Source organism: Pleurodeles waltl, chromosome 6 (assembly GCF_031143425.1).
Source record: "Pleurodeles waltl isolate 20211129_DDA chromosome 6, aPleWal1.hap1.20221129, whole genome shotgun sequence".
In the NCBI taxonomy this organism is placed as follows: domain Eukaryota; kingdom Metazoa; phylum Chordata; class Amphibia; order Caudata; family Salamandridae; genus Pleurodeles; species Pleurodeles waltl.
The window spans coordinates 1,156,076,583-1,156,099,297 of record NC_090445.1 but is presented as its reverse complement, the minus strand read 5'-3'; the positions used below and the strand labels follow the sequence as shown (position 1 = coordinate 1,156,099,297).

Sequence of the window (22,715 nt, the reverse complement as noted above, 5' to 3'; positions counted from 1 at the left end):
TACATTCTAAGAGCCCTTTTCGCAGAGATAAATGTGCTCATGTGTAAATTCATTCACGAGTAAATTTATTACTGTACTTAGAGATGACTTATACTACTTTTTGGGAGTTATCGTTTTAGAGAGTGTGTTCACTCCTATGTGTAGACTTACATGTATCCCCACCCTCAATTAAGGGAGAAATTGAAGTGGTGGTGCTTCTTACATCGTGCTTTAGAATTGAAAAGGTATTACTAGCACGTTTACAACTACAACTTATGTGTTCTTCCTTCGGCGGAGGCCATGATTTACATGTCCCGTTGCACCTCTCAATACAAATTTAAAGTGATCCTGAATCCTCAGTTTTATGGTCGCATTTCCCTTACTGACTGTTATGAATTTCGCATCCCACTATAAAAAAAAGTACAACTTCTATTTATGCCTCCAAAAAACACAGCAAACTATTGAAGTGAGCTTTAACTCTGTACAATAGCAACACATGCTACAACCTATCGTAACCCTCTGAATCTCAAAAACACATAGAGCTTCCTTAGAGTGTCCCATTGCCGGTGGTGACGTAAATTCGGCGCTCCTTGAATTAACCATTACTGGAATTATATTGTTAATTCGTGGGAGCAAAATTCCTAAAATTACGGGATGAACTCTAAGAATTTTGGGAATAATGGGGAATAAGTCATTCCCAGCCCATATTCACGGATATTTACTCATTCTCTAACCCCAGTGTCCCGGGATATTTTGGCTGCTTTCTGCAGCTGCAATCTCCAGTGGAACATGACAGGTTCACAGTAGCATCATTACTTCGATATGGCCGGTAAAAGGGTTAATGCCCTACTGGGAACTGCAGGTCTCTCATGTTTTGTAAATGATCAAACATGGGACAACCATGATGAAATTTAAGGAAAGACACTGTTGTCTTGGATGTGTCCTGAAACCTATCTGGCTTGCCCACCAGAAAATGGGTTTGAGTGCTTCTAACTGATCCAATGGAGGCTGAGACCCGATTGGATAAAGTAGTACATTGGAAGTGCAAAGGATTGAGATGAAAAAAAAAAAAAACTTGTTTCATTACTGGCTGAAATATCGTCGCATAGAATAACTCATCCCTAATGTTATTTCATGATCTTGTGCACAAGAGAGTAAAGATCAAAAGGTGACATCTTTAGCTGGTTTAAAGAAATTACATTACACTGCACAAAACAGAACAGTATTCAATTCAAACATCTCTGACCTTTTTTCTAGTTTCAGATTCTCATGTTACCTATATTCTACTAAAAGTTGGGATAATGCTGATTTTTTACAGGTTAACTTAATCAGGGTTCCAATTTCACATCTAAAAACGCATCCATTCAGTAGTCTTTTAGGGCTATCTTCAGAAAGACCCCAAAACATGGAAAGTGACTGAGAAGGGTATGATGATATATACTGCCTTAACGGTAAAATCTCAACAAAAATCATGCATGAATAGTCACTATTCAAAAAAGTGAGAATATGTGGCATCACATATTCTACCATTAAAAAGTCATAAAAATATCATCAAATAATCTCACTATTCCAGAATTAAAGCATTAAATTTTTCCACACATGAAATCGTACATTTGACAATTTTGTCCATTTTTTTATTTCCCTCTATCAGATCAAACCCTTCATTTTTTTGTTTTCTGGCTCAGCAACTGGGCTTTATAGCAGCTTTTTTTTTACGTGGGAGACAAGTCATAGTCTGTCTTAGCAAAAGGTGTTTGAGCCGGTAGTTGTAGATGAGGTCACCAGAAATTATTTTTAGTGACCAGTGCTTATTTTTCCTTAACTGTTTTTTATCGAGTATGAGAGACACAAACACGAAAGGAGAAAGAAGAAGAAAGAGAAAGCCAAGAGAAGCACAGTAACAAAGGGAGAAAGCAGGGATGAAAAAGAATCTGCTAGAAAGTGATACAGAGCCAGAGAGTACTGGCGGTGGACTACTGGACTAAGAGGTGGAATCAACAGAGCACAGACTTGGTATTTGAAAAACCAGTCTCTTATAACATTTCCCACAGATCTCTAAGTAAAATGTTGGTTCCCGGCACCTATTCTTTCACAAATTAATCACTGTTTGAAATCCAAAAAAGGCCCATGACATCTCTTCAGGAAGTTGTTGAAGTTTGTATTGACAATAAAATAGAGTCTTCAGGAGAGAGTACCTGTATCAAAAGGATAGGGACAAATTCGGAAGCATCTGTACTAATCAAAAGAGGTTAATTGATTCCTGTTTTTAATTAACTTGTTAATGAATTGTAGAAATTATGTTGATGCCTCTTTTGGACATATGAATAACTGAAATACAATGAGAATGACAGAGACTTAACTACTGATGATATCCTGCATGTAATCAACACAACTATGTTGGCTTCCAGACGTGCAATATTAAGCTGAATCCAGAAACGGTACAAAACACCTTTTAGGATGTAATGCTTTTGCTGTGCTACTGTAATTCACGAGAGAATAGGTACAGATGGATGATGCTGTGTTACTTTATGCTATCTACTGTTGCTTATAGGGTGTGGGCAAACGGATAGAACATGAGAGCTTAGGTAAAATCGATAGAGCTAACCACAGAGAACAACTGGATGTGTGTGCTGATTAATGAAAAGTATGAGGAAACAAACATACTTATATATTTTATTGAGAATTTTGTGATCTGTCATTGTAGTCAATCTCTCGGTGATCTCTATTAAGTGCCTAAAATAATAGGTGCCAGGACCCCAAATATTTCTCAGGATGCCACTACAGTTTTCACCACCAGCACCGCCAAATACCATTACCAATGACAGCTGCTGTGCCATTACAGTCCTCCAAGAGTGACAGTTTCTACTACAGTAGGTGACACAAAGCTGCAAGAATGGCCTGAGCACCATAGTATTATTAAAAAGGTGGGGGTTGGGTCTCTAAAGGGGACATTTCATAAGAAGCACAACTAGTAATCTTTTCCAAGAATCGTGGTCTCTTTAATTGAGAGTGTGGCTTAAAACATGTGAACTAAAATACTTTGCTTAATACAGTGCCCAAACTATCCTGAATGTGGGTGCTTCTGTTTGAATTTGAACATCCCAACATATCAAACAACAACAACATACACCTAAATCAAGCAAAAACTATTTTCTTTGGCAATGCCTGTTAGCAGTATCTGATAAATGAGCAACAACATCTGTTAGTCACATATGTCCTTTTTCTCCCCACGTCTCTCTGAAATCCTTGATTTGTCAATCTCACGCATCATCTAATTCAACATCAACTTTGTTTTGTAAATTTGTCCTTCAAGAAGTTCCTTCCATCATGACCCTTTCATAATGGTCTCTCTATTTCTCTCCCTCCCGCTCCCCGTCACTCCTGTCTCTTTCCCCTTAAAAGTCATTATTTTAACAGCTATACACTTTCACATAAACTGTAAATTCTAATTGGCAATTATTTGACCATTGCCCTTTGCTCTCTGCAGAAAGGCCAAGCACTGAATGATCTTAAAATCTGAAATCCATAACCCTCTGAGAAACTTGCAATGCATTCAGCTTCAACTCCAGCTGTCTCAATCATGCCTTGCCATAAACGTCCATCTCCAGGTTAAACACATCAAGTCACCCAGAAGGGGCTCAGTGCAGAGTACGCACTAAAAAGAGGTGTATGTTGCATTAAAACACTTTAGAAACACATCTGGAAAAGCAAGTATTATTTCGTTCACATTATGTGCAGCCAGATAGTTGTGATATGTGCTGTAACTCCTAATGCACATAATGCAGTTATGGATTTTGTGATAAATATCAAAAGGTCAAACCTGCTGGCATGTATCCGGGGAAAACTGTCCTGTATTTACCAGAAAAGTAGATTTTGGTGTAACAAGAACCAACATTCACATGTTACTCCCCAAAACCGAATAAATGGGTGGTATTTATTGCAGCCAATACATTTTGACTCACTGCACTGGGATTTTATCGTATGTGATAAATGTCACACCAGTTACCTGGCTGCTCCCGTAATGAGGGCCTTACAAGATGCAGGATGATGTAAACGTGAAATGTAATCATGAAGCATCGCTCACATGGCAGGACCAGATCCAGTTAAACTCCTAAGCACCATCCATTTCTCACAGCACCGTCTTTAGAAGGTTTGTTGAGAGGAAATCACAAACACTCTAGTGGTTGTCTCTGTATCAGTTTAGAATAGTATCATGCAAGTTGGACTCTTCCTTCCATGCAAGGCATTATATCAGAAAACAAATATGTTACATTTATGAACAGTCCATTATTTTGTCACTGATAGACACTGCATGCTTGCTGTCCAGTTGCTACAAAGTGTTTTGAGACAGCATTGCATCAATTAATCTGCATGCTCAGTTGACAAATAATGTCCTCTTTCTAAAATTAACTTTTTCATCAAAGCTTCTCTGCACATTTGTCCTATAAATCATACATAAATATATAAAGCTGAGCCCATCAATACCTCTGCTGGACTGCGATGTATGTATCCTTCTGTGAGCTCCCATTGCTGTAGAGGATATGGGGAAACTGGAAATGCTCTCCTCATGTCACAGTGCTGCATCAAAATTAAACCCTTCTGGCAGAGCGTGGCCAACACACTAAAGGTGATTCTGGGTCACCCACTCCCTCTTACCTCAGAAATGGTGCTCCAGGGACTAAAGCTTGTGAGTCGTAAAGTAATGTTAAAAGCTGTTGGTTCATGATGTTGCAATGGCTGGGAGCTGCATACCTAACAATTGGACACAACTGGAAGACAGCAGAATCCCTGCTGCTTACCTGAGGTTGCAAAGAATTTGGCCTCCCAGCCATGGAACAGTTGATTTGTAAAATAAATGGGACTTCTTTACACTTCAAGTCTCAACCGAGACCCCTAAATAAACTTGGGTCCATACTTACAATCTAGCATTTTATGGATGTGGTGTCTGGAATTCCCCTCTATTGAATAATGGGGTGGGTACGAGGAGGAGGGGTTGGGGTAACTAGGTAGAAACATGGGGTTCAAGTTGAACTCTATTTTACTGGTTTCATCCGTTTTTCTATTTGCTAAATCCTTTTACTGCCTACAATGTTTTGACAATGCCTTAGTAATCAGTCTCGGTCACTCGGGCTTGATGGTGGAATAGAGATAAAGGTATTGTTTTTATTTATTGCTGTTTCAATAAAAATGTTTACATAAAAAAGAAGAGTGAGGAGTAAGATACTAGAGTCATCAGGCATCACTGATTGATGACGTGACCAAGTGGGGTTCGGGCACATACTTCTTCCTACCCATAATAACAATTCTCAAACTACCAGATCGAAATCCCATTTAACCATCATGCAATTGTGTTTTTATCTTAAAAATAACAACAATAACTTGAGGTTCTGAAGGAAGCACTGCTTATGACCTGCCATCTCTTTCTGACATCGAGTAGATTAGCAAACTGGGTGGGTGTCTTAAAAAATTAATCGAGCAAAAGAAAACTGTCCCAGATTTGAGTTTTTGTGTTCCCTTCTTGCTAAAGTAATGCGGGATCAGACAACAGCAGAAAATACTTAACAGACCGTTAAAAAACAGTCTCCCATTAACACCAAAGCTTGACTCTAAAATGACTTCAATGAACTAGAAATATCAAACGTAGCTCAGAACACAGCAGCTTAGAGACAATTTCTTTCACACTACATGGTACATAGATTTTACAAACCAAAGCAAATGGATCAATTCGGCCACACGCGAGCATCACGCCAATTACACTGACTGAAAGGGATTCAAGAATAACACGTTTAAGCATAGATATTACATTAAAACAATATTTCAAATGAAATAAGCATTTTTGCTCATCAGCAGTTCATATCACAAAAACTAACAATAAACAACGTGTGTATAATTGTTTCAATGTCTTTTAATGTCTGCAGTTTATAGGTTTAAGGTGTGCAGCGCTTGCACCTTTCATGGCAAGCATGCTGTATTCTATGTTTACTTTAAGGGGTTTCAGTCACCCCCTTTCAGCCACTGGCTTCCGTTGCTCCAGAAACTTCATCCTTAGACTTGAGACATTGCCAATCATATCTTGAATCATCCTACATAGGGTACTTTAATCTCCCCATTTTCCTATTGGCTGTTTTGGTGTGTCATTCTATATCTAATGGAATGCGTGAAGGGCTATTTTACATATGAAATCAGAAGGCCTGGACTGCCCGTTTTTCCCTCTGGGTATTTCCCCAGTGGATTGTAGCCATATAAGGTTGTTTTTAAGGCAGATGGCTGCTGAAGGTTGCCTCTGCTATTTGGTTCAGCTTCTCCAGGAATCTACAGTAAGCATTTGGGGAGAGGTAGGCCTTAGGAGAGAGATGCAGAGAGAGTAACGAGTGTGAGGGGAGAAGAGAAAGATGAGAGAGAGGAGGTGAGCAGGGCTTGTTTGATCATTTTTGCAGGATCGATGTTGGTTTCCAGTCCGTCCCAGGCAAGCTGCCAAATAAAGAAATCTTTTTTTGCCTGTAGCATCCGTTTTTCCTGCACTTTTTTTCTCTGTATTTACACAATAGATTTGATTCAGTACAGCATGCACAAACCTGATTAGTGAGCCATACAATATCATACCTATAGGCTTTGCCCTTGTTGGAGGCGTGGCCTCTGTCCATATAAAAATAGGCTAAAACAAATTAAAAACATGTTTCGTAGACTTTTTAAAAACCACTCACCATGCAGCTGGCAGAACGTTGTGATGAACTTGCTGGTCAGAGACTTCATGTCGTTATTAGCCAAAGAGATCACGTGAATGTTCTCTGTGACATTTGTCATCACTCTGTAAATACCAACAGGGAATGCCTTCAGCTGGCAATTTGCTAAATCTGCAATGGCATAGCAGAAAGGGGGAAATAAGCAACACATTAGAAATGTGATATTAAAAATGAATACTTAAAATGTAGTGGAAAGAATGCGAAAAAACATTGTTTGCTGGTAAAATAAGCAATTTTCCACAGTAAACTGCCTGCATTGAAGAGACTAGTAATTATTTCAAGAACAACCACAATTAAAGGGCCTTCTTTTTACCTTGAATTTTTACATGGTATTAGCATGACGAATTCAGTCCTCTGAAAGATGGTCTTTATAAGTCAAGAAAAGCAAATGCCTGTGTTGGGTATTTTCCATCTTCATAGCAATTATTTAAATTGTAAATTGTCCGAACTGTTTCAATGTAGCACAATCATCAATGCTGAACGGATAAAAGCCATTCTAGGATATTTTGAACCATATGCCCTGGTAGCCCTAAGTAGCTTTTTTAGTTTTCACCTGCACTGCGCTTGTGCTGTGCTTGTGAAATCTTTTGTATTCCATAAAAGTCTTAAAAGGGGCTTACATCCCACCCTTGCTTTTCCCCTGCTTTTCATTGGTTCCTGTGCTTGGCACATACTTTTCTTCTGTTTTCATTGGCTGCAGCATATTTCCTGCATTTACCAATGCGTGTTCCTCGTGTGTTCGCACTTATCAGTTCCTGAGGCCCAAATACTGTTTTCTTCCACTTCGTGAGACATGTTTTTTTTTTTACCTGTTGTCTGTACAGCGCTGTGCGCTGTTTACCTAATCTCCCCATGTCTGCATGCATTTCAAGATATCAAGATTGCCTTTAACATGCAGGCATGAAATGCAAGCAGCCACATGGAGATTAAGTAAACAAGCATAGAGCTTGCGCTCTCTACCTACTCTCTCTGTGAACGCTTGCACTTGAAATTTAAAAAAAAGCATAGGCGAAACCTAATGCATTTACCAATGATGGTTAAACATGTCTTAGGCCTGAGATTGCACCCCGTGTGCAATTTTAAACTGCCACATCAACCTAGCAAAATAAACCATTGACAAGCCTAAACATCCCTTTTTACTAATACATATTAGGTCCTAAACAATACATAGGACAAAGTGCAGTGCATTTGAAAAATAGTGCATGTACTTTTAAGGTTGACATGTCCTGGTAGTGAAAAACTCTTAAATGTGTTTTTCACTTATTCAAGGCCTACTGCTCTCATAGGTTAACATTGGGCTACCTTACTACATTTAATAAGTGTTAACTTTTGTCTGGCAACAGGTAGAAATTACATGTTTGGTCTCTGAAGAACTGCAATTTAAAATCCTGTTTAATAGGAAAATCAGATGTTAAGTCACTGTTCTGAAAATGCCACTTTTATTTTGAGAAAACTACCATTTTCTTGTCCTTACCTTTTGGGGCTTGGGACCTGTGTGCTGGGTCACATGACTAGGTGTAGTTGGCAGTTTACCTTTGTGTATTCCTCCCAGACAGTATGACAAAGGGGGACTGAGTGTTTGCAGGATGGGCTACCCTGACAAGGTGGGAGGGGTAGAGCTGTACACAGCTCCATTTGCACTTTGACTACTTCAGCACACACACACACACACACACAGAACTTCATACTCGCCATTTTGTGACAATAGACATCCTGAGACCAGGAGATCAGGGAAGGAGAAGGAAAGAAATTCCAGAACCAGATGTGGGGTGGGGGAGTCTAGAAGTTTCTCCCACTTCGAAACCGACATAATATATAAATATTGGACTCAGATAAATTATTTAGTACACTTCTGGATCTGTTGATACTACAGAAGAGGTACTCTCTTGTCTAGTTGCCAGAGGACTGCCCTGCTGCTTGTCGTCTGCCCTGCTGTCTGAGCAGACAGTCTTGACCTGTTCCTTTCATCACAGACCCTCTGAAGTGACTCCAAGTATCATCTGACTGACCTCCTGTTCAGATCTAAAGGGACAAAACAGGCCTCCTTGCAACTGCCCAGCTGACCTACTGCACTGGACCAGCCTAGACCTGCAACTGGACCTGCCTGGGCCTTGCTGGCCTTGACAGGAGTGAGTTTGTGATCCCCAAGAGGTGCCGCCTCAGATCCTGGGACCTTGGCTGGCATCAGTTGAGCTCCTCCTGGAAGAAAAGGAAAAGTCACGAACTTTTGGGCTCTTTTTGACACCAAATAGGCCCGTTCATGCCAACTCCTCGTCGCTCACAACTAACACCACTGCAAAGCTCCGGTGAACCTGACAATTTGCGCTACAGTGACTGCCACTGATGACCAGCAACTCGAGATCTGCACTTTACACTACATCATTGACTGTCCATGGGGACCGGCAACACAAAGCTCCAGCAACAACTGTCCATGATCCCCAACAGGATCTTCGTGCTACAACAATGATGGTTCACACAATGCCAGACCTGCTCTCCGTGCTACACCGCTCTCGCTGCTCCTTGTTGCCTTCTCAACAGTGAACTGGGCTCTTCACACTGGACTTTGAGAAAGTTACTTTTTAAGCCAGCCTAACCTGGTACCTGTATTTGGCCCAGCTTCATCACAGTCGACCTGAACTTGTGATTTTCCCCTGGTATAGCACAACTAGATATGTATGAGTAGTGCTTTCTGCATTTGGGTGCTATACTTAACTAAATCATTAAAATAGCATATCTTTGGTTCCGCTGACTGTATTGTTGTTGTTTTGGTGTCAAATAGTTTATTACATTTTACGCTATTTTCCTAAAGTCATATGGGAGTTTTATTGTGTTGTGTTTTCAAGTTATTTTTGATTGTTTGCTGCATGAATACTCAACACATTGCCTCGAGGTTAAGCCTGACTGCTTTTGTTCCAAGCTACCAGAGGGTTAATCACAGGTTAATTTAGTGACTTTTGTGGTTCATCCTGATAACAATTGTGGTTGTTGCTTGAGAAGGGTTAACAAACCCCGTCAAGCAATAACGCAATTTCTCAGATTGGTGTTCAATGGTGGGGTTTAGTACTTGTGTTTGTGCAGTGCCATTCAGTGATACTGTGTAACATTAAAAATAATTTGATAACAGACTCAACTTATTCTTTAAAATCCTCCTTGATTGGTCTCTGTTGTTTTTTCCAAAGTCACTTCAATTTCACCTGACTTTGTGCACTTGTGACTCTCCTGCTGCAAGTATGAAGTTTGAGCTCACCAACTTGGAGGGCTACACTGTGGCTCAGCTCAAAGGGTTCTGCAGAGAAAGGGGGCTTGCAGCAACTAAGGGTCCAAGACGCAGGAGCCCCAAAAGACATTCAGAGCCCGGTGGGAGACCCATCAGTTACAGGCTACAGAGGAGGAGCAGGAGGAAGCCATGGAAGGGGAGGTTGACAACCCCTTGAATGTGGCCCCAGGTGCAAGAGAAAAGCCCACAGGAGAGGCACTGCCTGCCAGATCCAGGGCCGCCAGCATCAGCTCAGCATACAATCTGTCCCCCGAGAAACTGGAAGACAGGAAAGCAGAAAGTGACCTCAGCTTGCAGATAGACAAACTGAAGATGGAGGAGAAGCTGGCTGTGGAGGAAAAGAGGCTGGCTCATGAGAAGCCCCTGAAGTAGCAGAACATTACAGTAAAGCAAGACAAAGAGTCCAGCAGCAATGTTGGCAGCAATACAGTGTCCAGTGGAGAGGTGAGGGTCTCTTTAACCAAGTACCTGGTGCCTAATTATGCAGTGGGCGGTGATATCGCTAAAGTTTTCTTAGAATGCACAGGGTCACAGAGAAGGATTAGGGAGCAAGTTTATGAAAACACATGCCCACAGTGGGAAAGGACACTAGAAGTGGGGGATCATATAAAGTACGCTCCCATAAAGGCCATTTTACTAACCAAATTTGGACTGACCCCTCAGAAATATTGCATCAGGTTCCGAGACAGCCAGAAACTAACAAACCAGTCTTGGGTAGATTTCTTGGACTACTCCAGTGAGGCACTGAGTGTTTAGGTGAGGGCTGCAGCAAAATTTGTGATTTTGCAAGGATGTAAAACATGATTTTGAGAGAGCACATGCTCAGTACATGCTCTACAGAGCTTTATCAACACCTGATTAGGAGCAAGCTAACTTCTAAACAAGGTAGACCTTTGGGTCAGTACCAAGGTCTAAGAAGGTATATGTGAGTGAACCCTGAAAGGGTGGTTCAGGTTCCACCCAGCAGAGTGAGGGGAGGTCCAGAGAGAAACATACAGATATCAGAGCCAGGTTGGGTGAAAGTTTTCCCATGCCCCTGTTGCAAAACAGGGAGGAGTATCTGGTGGGCAGTGGCCCAGGGCATTCCAACTCCAACCCCCCCTGCTTTGAGTGTTCAGAGTTAGAACAAGAGCAGGAGAGACAGTTTGTTCGAAGAAACCACCCACTGGTGGAAACTATACAGCAGTGGCCAATATGGCCTTGGGGGTACGTAGTCCCAGGGGCAGGTGGTAGGACATGCCCTAGTCTCCATTAGTTGGGAAACAGACTTACAGGGTAGGCTTGTAAGCCCTGAGGGTGTCAGTTGTCACTTCCGTCAAATGACAGTGGACAGGACCCCCGTCACTGCTCTAAGCAAAACGGGTGTCAGTTAGTCCACGGTTGAGGAAAGGTTGGTTCCCCCAGATCAGTACACTGGACAAATGAGTAGGATGAGTCAGGCCCTTGGGCAGGACTTTTTTCTCTGCCCTACGGCTCTGGTACCCCTAGAATGGGGTGGGGAAGTGGCCATCAAGAAGGGCATAGTTAGTCCCCAGTTGTCCATCAACTGCATTCTGGGTAAGGAATTACCACCTATGTTTAATGAGCTGGGAGGGGTGGCATCCCAGGGTGACTTGAAAGCTAAGGTTTCTGGAAGCACTACTCCCACAGGGACAGGACAGAGGCCCAGAGGGAGAGGCAGAATGTGGAAAAAGTCCACAGTGGGAGGACCGGTGGGTCAGGGGTTGCCAGCTCTGAAAACAGAGCACCCAAGACTGACTTGGTGAGGCCACTTGTAACCTGGAGGTGCTGATTGCCCTGTCACTGACACAGAGGCCTGGAGACTTGCACTAGGTAGACCGTAGTACAACACATAAAGAGTGTGTTACCTTCGAGGGGGTGGTGGTTTCCACTGGAATGACTGGCCACCAGGCCCCTGTTTAGATTATGTGAGGATTTGGGTATAGGATATGGCTGCAGGGCTACTCACAAATACTTTCTTGGGTCCAGTCAAGCTATTTTACTTAAACTTAAGCTCAACCCTCGGTAGCTGTGGCTGCAAGCAGTAAGGCTTAGCAAAGGAACTATGTGTAAAGCATTTAATAGCACAAAACAACAAAATAAATGAGACACAAATTTGTAAGAATAAATTATATTTTTATGAATTTCGATCAACCTTAATTATCAAAATCTATCTGAGGGTTCTAGAGAAATGACTTTTAGAAGCAATAAATAACTTTTATATCAACCACAAACAAGCATTAGCCAACAAAACGTTTGTTACCTTTTGAAAAGTTGAAAACAGTTAGTTTGGCAACTTCAGCCTGAGTTGGGGAACCACGTCCAGTAGGACAGATGTCTATGGGGCCAGAAAGGATACTTTGGAGAGTTACCTGTTTTTGCAACAAAATCCAAACTTTAGAGGGTGGCTGTCGTAGCGATCAATGGAGTGGTGCTGATACTGAAGAATGCACGCAAACAAATTTTCAAAGGATGCTCTGATTATGGTGTGGTTAATTGGACTGTCTTTGTGGGTGCTCCTCAGTCCACAGGTGAAGTGGGGCGAACTTGGCCGCAGCGGTCAGGGTCCCTCAAACTCCTCTACTTTGCTGTAGCAGGCCAGCCGATACTGGACTACTGGTCAGTCTTCAATGCGTTTGAGACAAAATCCTTAGGTGGGGGCTCATGGCCCTTGGGTATGACAAATCTAAGAGCACTCCTGGTGCCAGCAAACATGGGTGCAACTTTTGGCTATCTCAGATTTGTCTGCTTGGGTGCTCAGTGACTGGTAGCTGCAGAACTTCTGCAGTGGCTACCAACTTGTCAGTTTGGGCTCATTCTGCCCTTGTGCCCCTGAAGCTGGTTCCACGAGATCAGCTGACTAATCCTTGGAGTCACAGCTGTAGTATGGTGCCAGGAATCAACTTTCTACCGAGCCAGGAGCTGTGGGCACAGTCCGAACATTGCCAGCCCAATGTGCAGCAGATGCAGTCCTTCTGACTGTGTAGCCTCTCCTTCTGTAGGTACAAGGGCAACTGAGCAGTCCTTTTTCGGTCCCTTCTCTGATTTCAGCTTGATCTCAAGGTCAGAGTGCAAGGGGTGCTATAGTTATCCCAGGAAAGTCCTCTAAAGGAACCACGAGGTCACTAGCTAATAGGCAACTGGGTCCCCTCCTACCTAGTGATGACGTTTCTGTGATGCGTGAAATCTGGCTATCCCAAAATGCTATATTCTTGACCCTTTCTCGGTCATCAGGAGCTTAGGACCCCACCCTAGAAGTGTGGCTACCTGAGGGATACACACACACAAAGTAAAACTGGTTTGGGGTGAGTTTTCTCTCTCTGGGCCTGTCTCCATTGTGTCTACAGGAACAAAAGGTATCCTCCCCAGGGGTGTTGTGATTGGCGGCCCATCAAAGGGCAGATTCCCCTTTAAAGCTCCACTGTTGGGATAAACCCCTAATTGGCCATCCTGGCAGAGGATGTGACACCTCGCTCTGAGGCAACTATCTTTGTTCCTGAGCCTGGGAGTCATTCACACATCTCCCAATGTGGGCAGAAATCTGTCTGTGTGTGTGCCTTTGTGAGACCACTGGACTTTCAGAGGCACGGAGTGGCAACTTTCAAAAAGTTGCATAAATGTTGTCTTGAACATAAAGTCACATTTAATTGTCACAATTAATTTGATACCTTGCAGTACCCAGTTAGTTAGTCCCATTTAGGTGTTAGCCGGGTTGGGTGTCAACCGGTAATCCTGTGTTAGCCAATGTGGCTACTAACTTTATCCATGGCAAAATGACAATTTGGAAGTGATGCTGTTAAGACATATTAAACATATATGGCCTATGAAACAAAATACAGCTCCCTGCCATAGGGCTCTTTACTCCTTCCTTAAGGGAGACTTATATATACTTGTTAAGGAATAGGGTGGCTTTGCTATTGGTGTTAATAGCAAAGTGAACTGGCAGTGTAAGCGCTGTCCTTTGAGTCTGCAGTGGCAGGCTGGGCGCCATTTTGTACTTTGGCACACACAGTGTGGTACAGCCAGTGTTACGGCCTTACGTGGACACTCTGCCTTACATTTCCTGGGTACCATCTACTAGGGACATACAAGTAAGTCAGTACTTGCCAATTGGGGATACCCAATACAACATCAATACTATAAAAGGGACAGAACACTGTGTAGTTGATGTCTGGACAGCAGGCCTCAGTGACCTAGCAGAGTTTGAAAAACAGCACCTAGTAGTCCAAATGGAGGCAAAAAGTGGGGAGAAACGTGTGAAAAGCCGATTTCCTGACAGCCTCAGGGTTCAGACCCTGGATTGAGTTGCAAGGTATGAAGAAGACTGGAAGTAGATTGTCTAACACCTGGGGTTGTTGCCCATCACTCTCAGAAACTTCAGAGGGCAGAGAACCCTGGATGGCTCGAGCCTGTCTCTTGCTAACAACAGATCTCAATGGCTTCTGTTGATTGCTCTCCTTATGGGCAGAGTTTTCCTTGAGTGGGGGGACAGAAGTCTGATCCAAGGTGCAGAGTGGGCCACATCACGTTGTTGGCTATGGTGGTACTGTCTGCTTACTGGGATGCACCTGTGAGCACATTTAGGATAGATACTTCAATGATGGGTTCCACAAGTGAAGAAGAGTTCTCCATGTGTCGGTTGAGTGGCTCACTAAGAAAAGGATCCAACTGAGTTCAGATAGGCATAGGAATGACAAGTGCCACTGAAGATGGGGCCCATTGTCATCATTCTATCATCTCAGCAGGGAAGCCCATCAAGATAGTGATTAGTCTACCCTGGCTTTTGGCTGAATGGGGGTCGTGTTGGACTTGGCTGTGTCTGCAGAGTCACCCTAAAATGTTTTGGCTTCACCCTACTGTTGTCTGGATCCATTTTTGTGGCTTTTAGAACTCTGTGCACTTTACCACTGATTACCTGTGCTAAAGTGTTTGTGCTCTCTCCCTAAAGCATGGCACAAATTGGCTTACACCTAATTGGCACATTTAATTTACCTGTAAGTCACTGGTAAAGTGTTACTACATGTACCAAGGCTTGCAAATTAAATGGTACTGGTGGTCCTGCAGCACTTTCTGTGCCTCCCAGTTAAGTAGCCTTTTTAAACATGTCTTAAGTCTGCCTTTGCAGCCCATGTGTGCATTTTAAACTGGCATTTGTGATGTGGCAAATTAAACTTTTTCACCAGGCCTAAACCTTCCTTTTCAATACATTTAAGTCACCCGTAGAGTAGGCCCTAAACAACCTATAGGCATGGCACAGTTTATTTAAAATATGGGACATGTTAAAACTTAAAAGTACGTATCAAAGGCAATAAAAAACTCTTAAAGTCGTTTTTCATTAATGCAAGGGCTATTTCTTACATAGGATAACATTTGGTTACCTTAATACATGTATTAGGTGATAACTTTTCTTTGGGAACAACTAGCTGTGCAAAGCCCCACTGTCAGCCCAAAGTAGAACTTATTCAGTCCTTAGTGTAGGTTATTTACTGCACCTGCTGAACGCAGATTCTCCAAAATGCAGAATTTTTCTGGTACAAAAAATACCTCCTATTTCAAGTTTCCTATGCTTTACTTAGCAATTAAGATATAACTGGGAATTGTTTTCCCTTGCAAAACGAGACTGAAAATTATCCCTGAAGTCGTAATTGAACCAGCAAATCACTTTTCTAATGAGCATCTCATGCCCTTAAATTTTAGTCAAGTCGTTTTCATAAAGAACTTGATCATCATTTTTTTGGCCCTCCACACACTGTAGGTGGAAGTGTTTGCTTAAATTATTTTGGCAGTAAAAACATACAAAGCTTGTTGCAGTTTCCAAATTCATACAGAATAACCACTGCTCCAAGTAGTTTTACAACTGAGACGTTTATCACAAAGAATTGAAAACTTTTGAAAACATCTAATAATTGACAGATATTGATGCAAGCATCCTCTTGCTAGATGTCAGCAGTGAGCAGAAGTACGTGGGTGCATACTGACTAACCTTTGGTTCTGTATTACATTTTCACATTTCCAAAAGGTTAACAATTTTGAAGAACTGTGTAAGGGACCGAGGGGGCCTGATTATACATAGGGTGCAGTGCCCTGGTCTGTGCTACTACGTACTTTTATCTGGGGGTGTTGGGCACAGCCAGGAATACCACACCCTATTACAACAAATGTGCGGTTTCCAGTACAGGAGCAAACCTGCATAGAAAACTGTGCATTTGTGAATGACGGAAAAGCAGTTTAGAGAAAGGTTCACTTTTCACTCGAGATGGAGACACAGCCTCTGTTTCAAAGGGGTGGGCAGAGATCAACTCCGCAGGTATGTGCATAAGGTGACTGTCTCCAGCTGCTGGACCACACCAGGTGTGTCCAACGGACTGATGTGCAATCTTCACAAGTGTTTGTGGCACATTCTTTAACACGTTTGTGCCCCAGACGCATAAAAAGAGGGTGCAAACACCATTGCATCCTAGGGGCACTATGTATAAATGCCACTGTTGAGTTATTTATTTTTGTTGCTCTTGAAACCACTGTATGTCCTTGATATGGGAATTGAAGTGTCATTGTTAGTATCCACAGTAAATCAACAGCTTGGAAATGTTTGCATTAAAATGCTTTCATTTTGATTAAGTTCTAGTAACGTTTCTGTCTGTTTTAATTTTGTCAGTGTGAGAGCAATTTCTGCTGGAGAGATGACTGCTTCCCTGGCTTCACAATGACAGGCAAGAGGTGTTATATTTTTCAGGTATTCTTTACAGTTCTTCACTCACAGTGAACCATGATGTACACAGAATGCCATTACAATGTATTCTTTAGCCTTCTTTACACAGTGAACCATGATGTACACAGAATACTAATACAAAATATTATTTACAGTTTTTACTCACAGTGAACCCTGATGTACACAGAATATTATTACAATATATTCTTTACAGTTCTTTATTCACAGCGAACCATGATGTACACAGAATTCTATTACAATATATTCTTTATAATTCTTTACTCACAACAAACCATGATGTACACAGAATACTATTACAATATATTATTTATAGTTCTTTACTCACAGCAAACCCTGGTGTACACACAATACTATTACAGTATATTTTTTACAGTTCTTCACAGATCAGTGAACCCTGATATATAGAGAATCATGTTGCAATATATTCCTGACAGTTCTTTAATGCACACTGTTCACAACTGTACACCAAAAGAATAACATATATCATTGAATAAGGCAAGTGGTCTCTTACTTTTGATGGGATAGGAAACGGCAGTTACTGGTCCACCATAATGTCATGTTTTTATTTTCACCCAGAGTTTATGCCTGCTCAAACCAACTGAAAACTCTGGATGAAGGTGTGACTCAAAATAAGGAATAACCAGGAGAATCCAACACAGAATCACAGGCTGCTTATATTGGTAGCACTAGAGGGGTGAAAATCCAGTAAATTTTCAGTTCAAACTGTACTGAGATTCTATGAGGCAGACTTGATCTTTGAGCTTACTTTCTTAACAACTAAGAGAAGGACAAAAGAAATGCCAATTCAAAAAATCATTAATGACTTCTGAAAAGATAATATATTTGTGTGCAGTTGCACTAAAAGTGTAAGGGATTACTGGCAAAGGCTAGCAATGGCCAATAAGGCCCAACTGGATATTCAACATGATTGTACCTGGCAAAATGCAGTCACTAAAGTTCTCCAATTCTTGGAAATCCAGAGATACTAGGCATTATTACATCACATGTGTATATGTGGTGCATGGGAGCACAGGTCTTTGCAATCTTACTGCACTGGGAGAATACACACTGCAACAGTATGCTTACTGCCAGCAGAATCATCTTACCATGGAAGCTTGCACAGTTCAAGTCTATTTCACCAGTTGCCTTTGCGCATGATGGTTTTTTATTGATCATAGTTAGGTGATATCAGGGGAAGGGACTGGTGGGTCTCCCAGATATCCAGGAACTTGTATGAAGGGTTCTGACGGACTATGCCAACCAACAGAGTGGAGCCGGTGGACAGTGTATTTTCAGATGATGCTCATTGAGTCTAGCTGGTACTTATTGAGTTCTTTGGTTGCTCCAATTAAATGCAAGGGCACTCTTCTACTGCAGCAGAGCTAACACCCTAGTAGCTGTGTTACCAGCTCACAGAGAGAGAGAGAGAGAGAGAGAGAGAGAGAGAGAGAGAGAGAGAGAGAGGATATTTCATATAAGAGAACACCACTAGAGCTCCACCAAGTCTTACTGCAGAGGCAAGAAGCAATTTCATACTGCACAGGTGGAGGGAAATAGACCATACAGAACTCAGTTTATAGATACTTCTAAACAAGGCATGTAGAAGGTCAAGGGATAACTCCTTTAAAAGACCTACAGCAAGTTATGGGTATGATACTAGAATAAAGGGATACCTTTTGCCTTCATGCAAAAAGTGACAGTTATCCCGCCCTGGAAGTGACCTCACTTCAGTTATCAGGAGTTCAGGGCCCTCAGGGGCCCTCCACAGAAAAGGTGTCACTTCCATGGGGAATCACATGACAGCATTGGGTCACGTGTATTGTGGCATCACACTAGTCACATGTTAGTCACATGCTCATGGCCCTAAACAGGTGCTTTAGGGTGTTGTCTGAAGTTAAATAACAGCACTTGCTGTGTGTACAGCCTGGAAGTCTCTAATAAAACAAGCCTGGGCCCGTTCAGGCAGCTGCTGGTGCAAGGCAGATTTTGTGAGAACAGGCCCGGGCATGTTTTATTTTGTTAGAGACTCCCCAATTATTATGCAGCTTTTTGTGGGGGCCGGGGTTTGTCAAATAAAAAGACAAAATTGCTTTACTGTATTATGTAGCACAATTGGCGTTCCCACGGTTTGGGGAGAAACAGAGCAGAGAGTGGGGGAAAAAAGTATTTAGAGAGCGTACAAAAGAGGAGTGTTAGGAGAGGTGTGGGGCATAAAAATGAGAGTGAGAGAGAGAGAGAGAGAGAGAGAGAGAAAGATTAATATTAAAAAAAACGTGTTTGTCTAACGTATAGCTTGCTATGAAGAGAAGCCAGAGCCCCTCTTCGAATGTCCTACCCAAGAGTTTATGGCATGTAGCTTAGGAGCACAAGGATCCTTGGTGAGGCTGCGGGAACCCCACTGCTTCTCTGGCACCTCATCATGAAGCCAGATTTTTCAGACTTTATTATGTCTTTTGTGCTATACGTCTAGACATATTCATAAAACGAATCCAAGCCGATACGAATTAATACACAAATGCTGAGGTGGGGACTAGACCGGACCGCAAAGTAGGACAGTCCTCATCAACAAATCACTAAAACTTTGATTTTATGGACGTAATCATTAACAACGTCTAGACATTTTCACAGGCTTTGGAGTTGTGGAAAACAGTGTATAATTAGCGATCTCTACTAGGTAAAAACCAGCCAGAATCAGACCCCCACACCGCTTATTTTAAGTCTGCCTGCAGAAGAGATTACTGAGCAACATGGATAAAATAGTTGAGATATATATCGATGAGCAAAGCCATAGCAACGGGACCAGACTTTCTACAGGTAAAACGATGATGTCTTTTATCTTTTATAACATGTTCACCACTACTATGTGTCAGTGTAAGCACTTAATGTTGAATAATTGAAAAGTGTTACACACGGCCCCAAAACCATATGCCTTATTGTGTAGAATTACAACTGTGTATAGAATTATGAGTTGTTTAAATAGAGTTAAGGGGATTCTAGGTGGCTGGAAACAACAAGTGGAGTTAAAAACGAGTGATTTCCAATAAGCTGAACTGTTCTTAAGCAATGTGTGAGGTGTAAATGTTGGGAATTTAGCCATTTGTAATATCCTGTAATGAATACATGCATATGTAAAAAAACTGTTGTAATTTTTACTACATATCTGTCTGAAATACAAGGGTGTTATTTACTAAGATTCCCCATGGCTAATGTCCTTAGAATGCAGGCGATGGACTGCGGGGAGTGTTTCTTTGTGGCAAAGTTGGAGGCACTGTGCCCTTTTGAAAGGGTCTGTGAGGAAGTTTTCCCTATTGAGGAGCTGTGCATTTAAGGCCTTAATCTGTGTTTGCAAAAATGTATAAATCAGTTGCTTAAAGCATTGGAGTGTGATATAATATTCTTTGTGGTGTTTTTTTTGAAAGGGTCATGCTCATCAGTTTGTGGAAAGTAGCTTACTGTCACTGCCGCTGAGCTGTAATACCGTGCAGGAGGGGCTGTGGAGGGGGAGTAGCTGGGGGAGGGGCTGCGGGCTCTGTAGTCAGAGCTAAGATAGCCTAGATGGTTGAAGCAATGCAGTTGATAATCTGGACCAAGCATGTACTGCGCCCAACAGGAACACCAGCCCTGATATCAAAAATGAAAATGTTGAAATTATCCAAAGTGTTAAACACTGTCCCAAAAAGCTGTATGCCTTATTGTGAAGAATAAAAACTGCCTGTGTATAGAATTATGAGTTGTTTAAAGGAGTTAAGGAGAATCTGTGTGGCTGGAAACAAGTGGGGTTACAAAAAATAGTGATTTCTAAAAAGCTGAGTTGTCCTCAAGTAATGTACAAAGTGTAAATGTTGGCAATTTAACCAACTGTAATACCCTGTAATTAATACATGCATATGTAAAAATCAGTTGTCATATTTACAAGATATCTGTCTGAAATGCCTGGGGTGTTTTTTACAAAGATCCCTGTGGCTAACGCCCTTAGAACGCAAGCATACAATAGAGGACGGAAATTGTTTCATTGTGGCAATATCGCGGGGCTGTACCCTCTTGAAAGTGTCTGTGAGGAAGGTTTCCCTATTGAGGAGCCATGCATTTACGGTCTCAATCATTATTTGCAGAAATGTATGACTCTGTTGCTTAAAGCATTGAAATATGATATAATATTCTTTGCAGTGTTTTTTTGGAAGGGCTCATGCCCATCAGTTTGTGAAAAGTGGCTTACTGTCACTGTTGCTGAGCTGCGAGCCGCGTAGGAGGAGCTGTGGAGGGGAAGGGGGCTGCAGGCTGTGTAGTCAGAGCTCAGATAGTCTTGAGGGTTGAAGCAAGGTAGTTGAGAGTCTGGACCATGCATGTTCGACGCCTAAAAGGGACACCAGCCCAGATATTAAAATTAAAGTGGTGTGAGGCTTAATTTTTTAGCAAAAGACAGTAGCATTGTGTCTTGTAATTGTTTATTTTTTTCTGTGAAATAATACAAATTGCTCATGGATCTTCTTGTTAATTAGCTCTTCATGCTATGCTGGTTGATAAGAATGACAGTTAAAGCACCTTTCGAAGATTTTAATATATTGTGTAAGTCTGTCTTGAAACTTGTGTTTTTGTTTTTTAATTAATGTAAGAAACTAAGGCAAGTGACAGCCTTTTTATTTAAAAGCAAATTTTGTTTGTTATGCTTACAGGATCTTATCATGGAGCCAGGTGAAAACGGTTGACTTTCAACAAGGTACAGATATTTAGAGCACTATAGTTCTCTCAACTCCAACAACTTTTTTTGTTTTTTTTAAAAAAGGTATTCATGTGTGCATCATTATAGATTTTATGAGGTGAACGTGCGGCTGACTGTTGAAGAGCTACACTGAATCTTAAAGTCTAAAGACAAAGACTCAACGGACTTTGCTAAACCTTAGCAAATGGTAGACCCCCCAGCAAAAGTGGTGGTGGAGCACTCAAAGAGGGGAGAAAGGGTCGCAAACTCGTTCTAAAAAAGGAAGCCATGGGGACCTGTAGGCAGACCTGCTCCACAAAAGGACAAAGAAGCTGTGTTTTATGTAATGCAGCTCCCTAAGAACCTTAATGTACATAGATCCAAAGCAATGTTTCCCCCCCTAGCATCTAGGAAGGACTATAAAAAAATAAAATAAATGTAAAGCAATCATAAAGCGGCGTTTTTTTATTTTTTTAAACTAATGGACATTTTGTTCTTTTCCATCATGGCTCAGGCACAAAAGACCTGTGCCAGAGTACCGTGAAAGGCAAAACAGTTGTCGACGCCTCTAAAGGACATAACACACCTCCTACAAACTTAACCAACAGCACCAGTCGGTGATAGACACCCAGTGCCTCATAACAATCCATGCGCAGTCTCTACAAGGGGACGCCTTAGAAATGCTAGCTACCCTAACCCCGACACTGCTTTACCAGCAAAAGCAGTAACTAGTACAGCAAGCACACAAATAGGAAGGGCGCTACTGACTAGGGATGTAGAACTCATAGGGTGCCCAGCCCATTTGCAGTAGGGTCATATGTGAAAGACATTGCCAGGTTGTCAGAAACTAAAATCCAATTTGAACTTTAAGACCATAAAACTATGGAATACAGAAACCAAGAACCAAGCCTTGAGGGCTGTAAAGGGGAGATATTTCAGAGGGTACAAAGGTGTACACACTAAGGGCCAGATGTAGGAAGCCTTTTGCGCCACGCAAACGGCGAAAAACGCAGTTTGCGAGGCGCAAAAGGCTGAACGCGATGCAGAATCACATTTTGCGAGTCGGTACCGACTCGCAAAATGTGATTCCGACTCGCAAATAGGAAGGGGTGCTCCCTTCCTATTTGCGACCGCATCGCGATGTAGAGTTGCTTTGTGAGCGCTAAAGCGGTCGCAAACCAACTCGCAGTTACCATCCACTTGGGACCCCTTCCCCTTTGTGAATGGACCACTGCCTGCTCTGAAAAAAACGAAACCATTTGGTTTCGGAATTTCTTCTTTTTGCAG

At 42.0% G+C, this 22,715-nt stretch overlaps 1 protein-coding gene across 2 annotated transcripts in view; it reads right to left on the bottom strand.

Annotated features, from left to right (window-relative positions):
• The window catches only part of LRRC20 (leucine rich repeat containing 20), a 1,502,316-nt gene that overhangs the window by 987,647 nt on the left and 491,954 nt on the right, over positions 1–22,715 (bottom strand). For both annotated transcript variants that reach the window (XM_069240374.1, XM_069240373.1), the window contains exon 3: positions 6,684–6,833. In XM_069240374.1, coding sequence (XP_069096475.1) covers positions 6,684–6,833 — 150 coding nt within the window. The remainder of the gene's footprint in view (positions 1–6,683; positions 6,834–22,715) is intronic.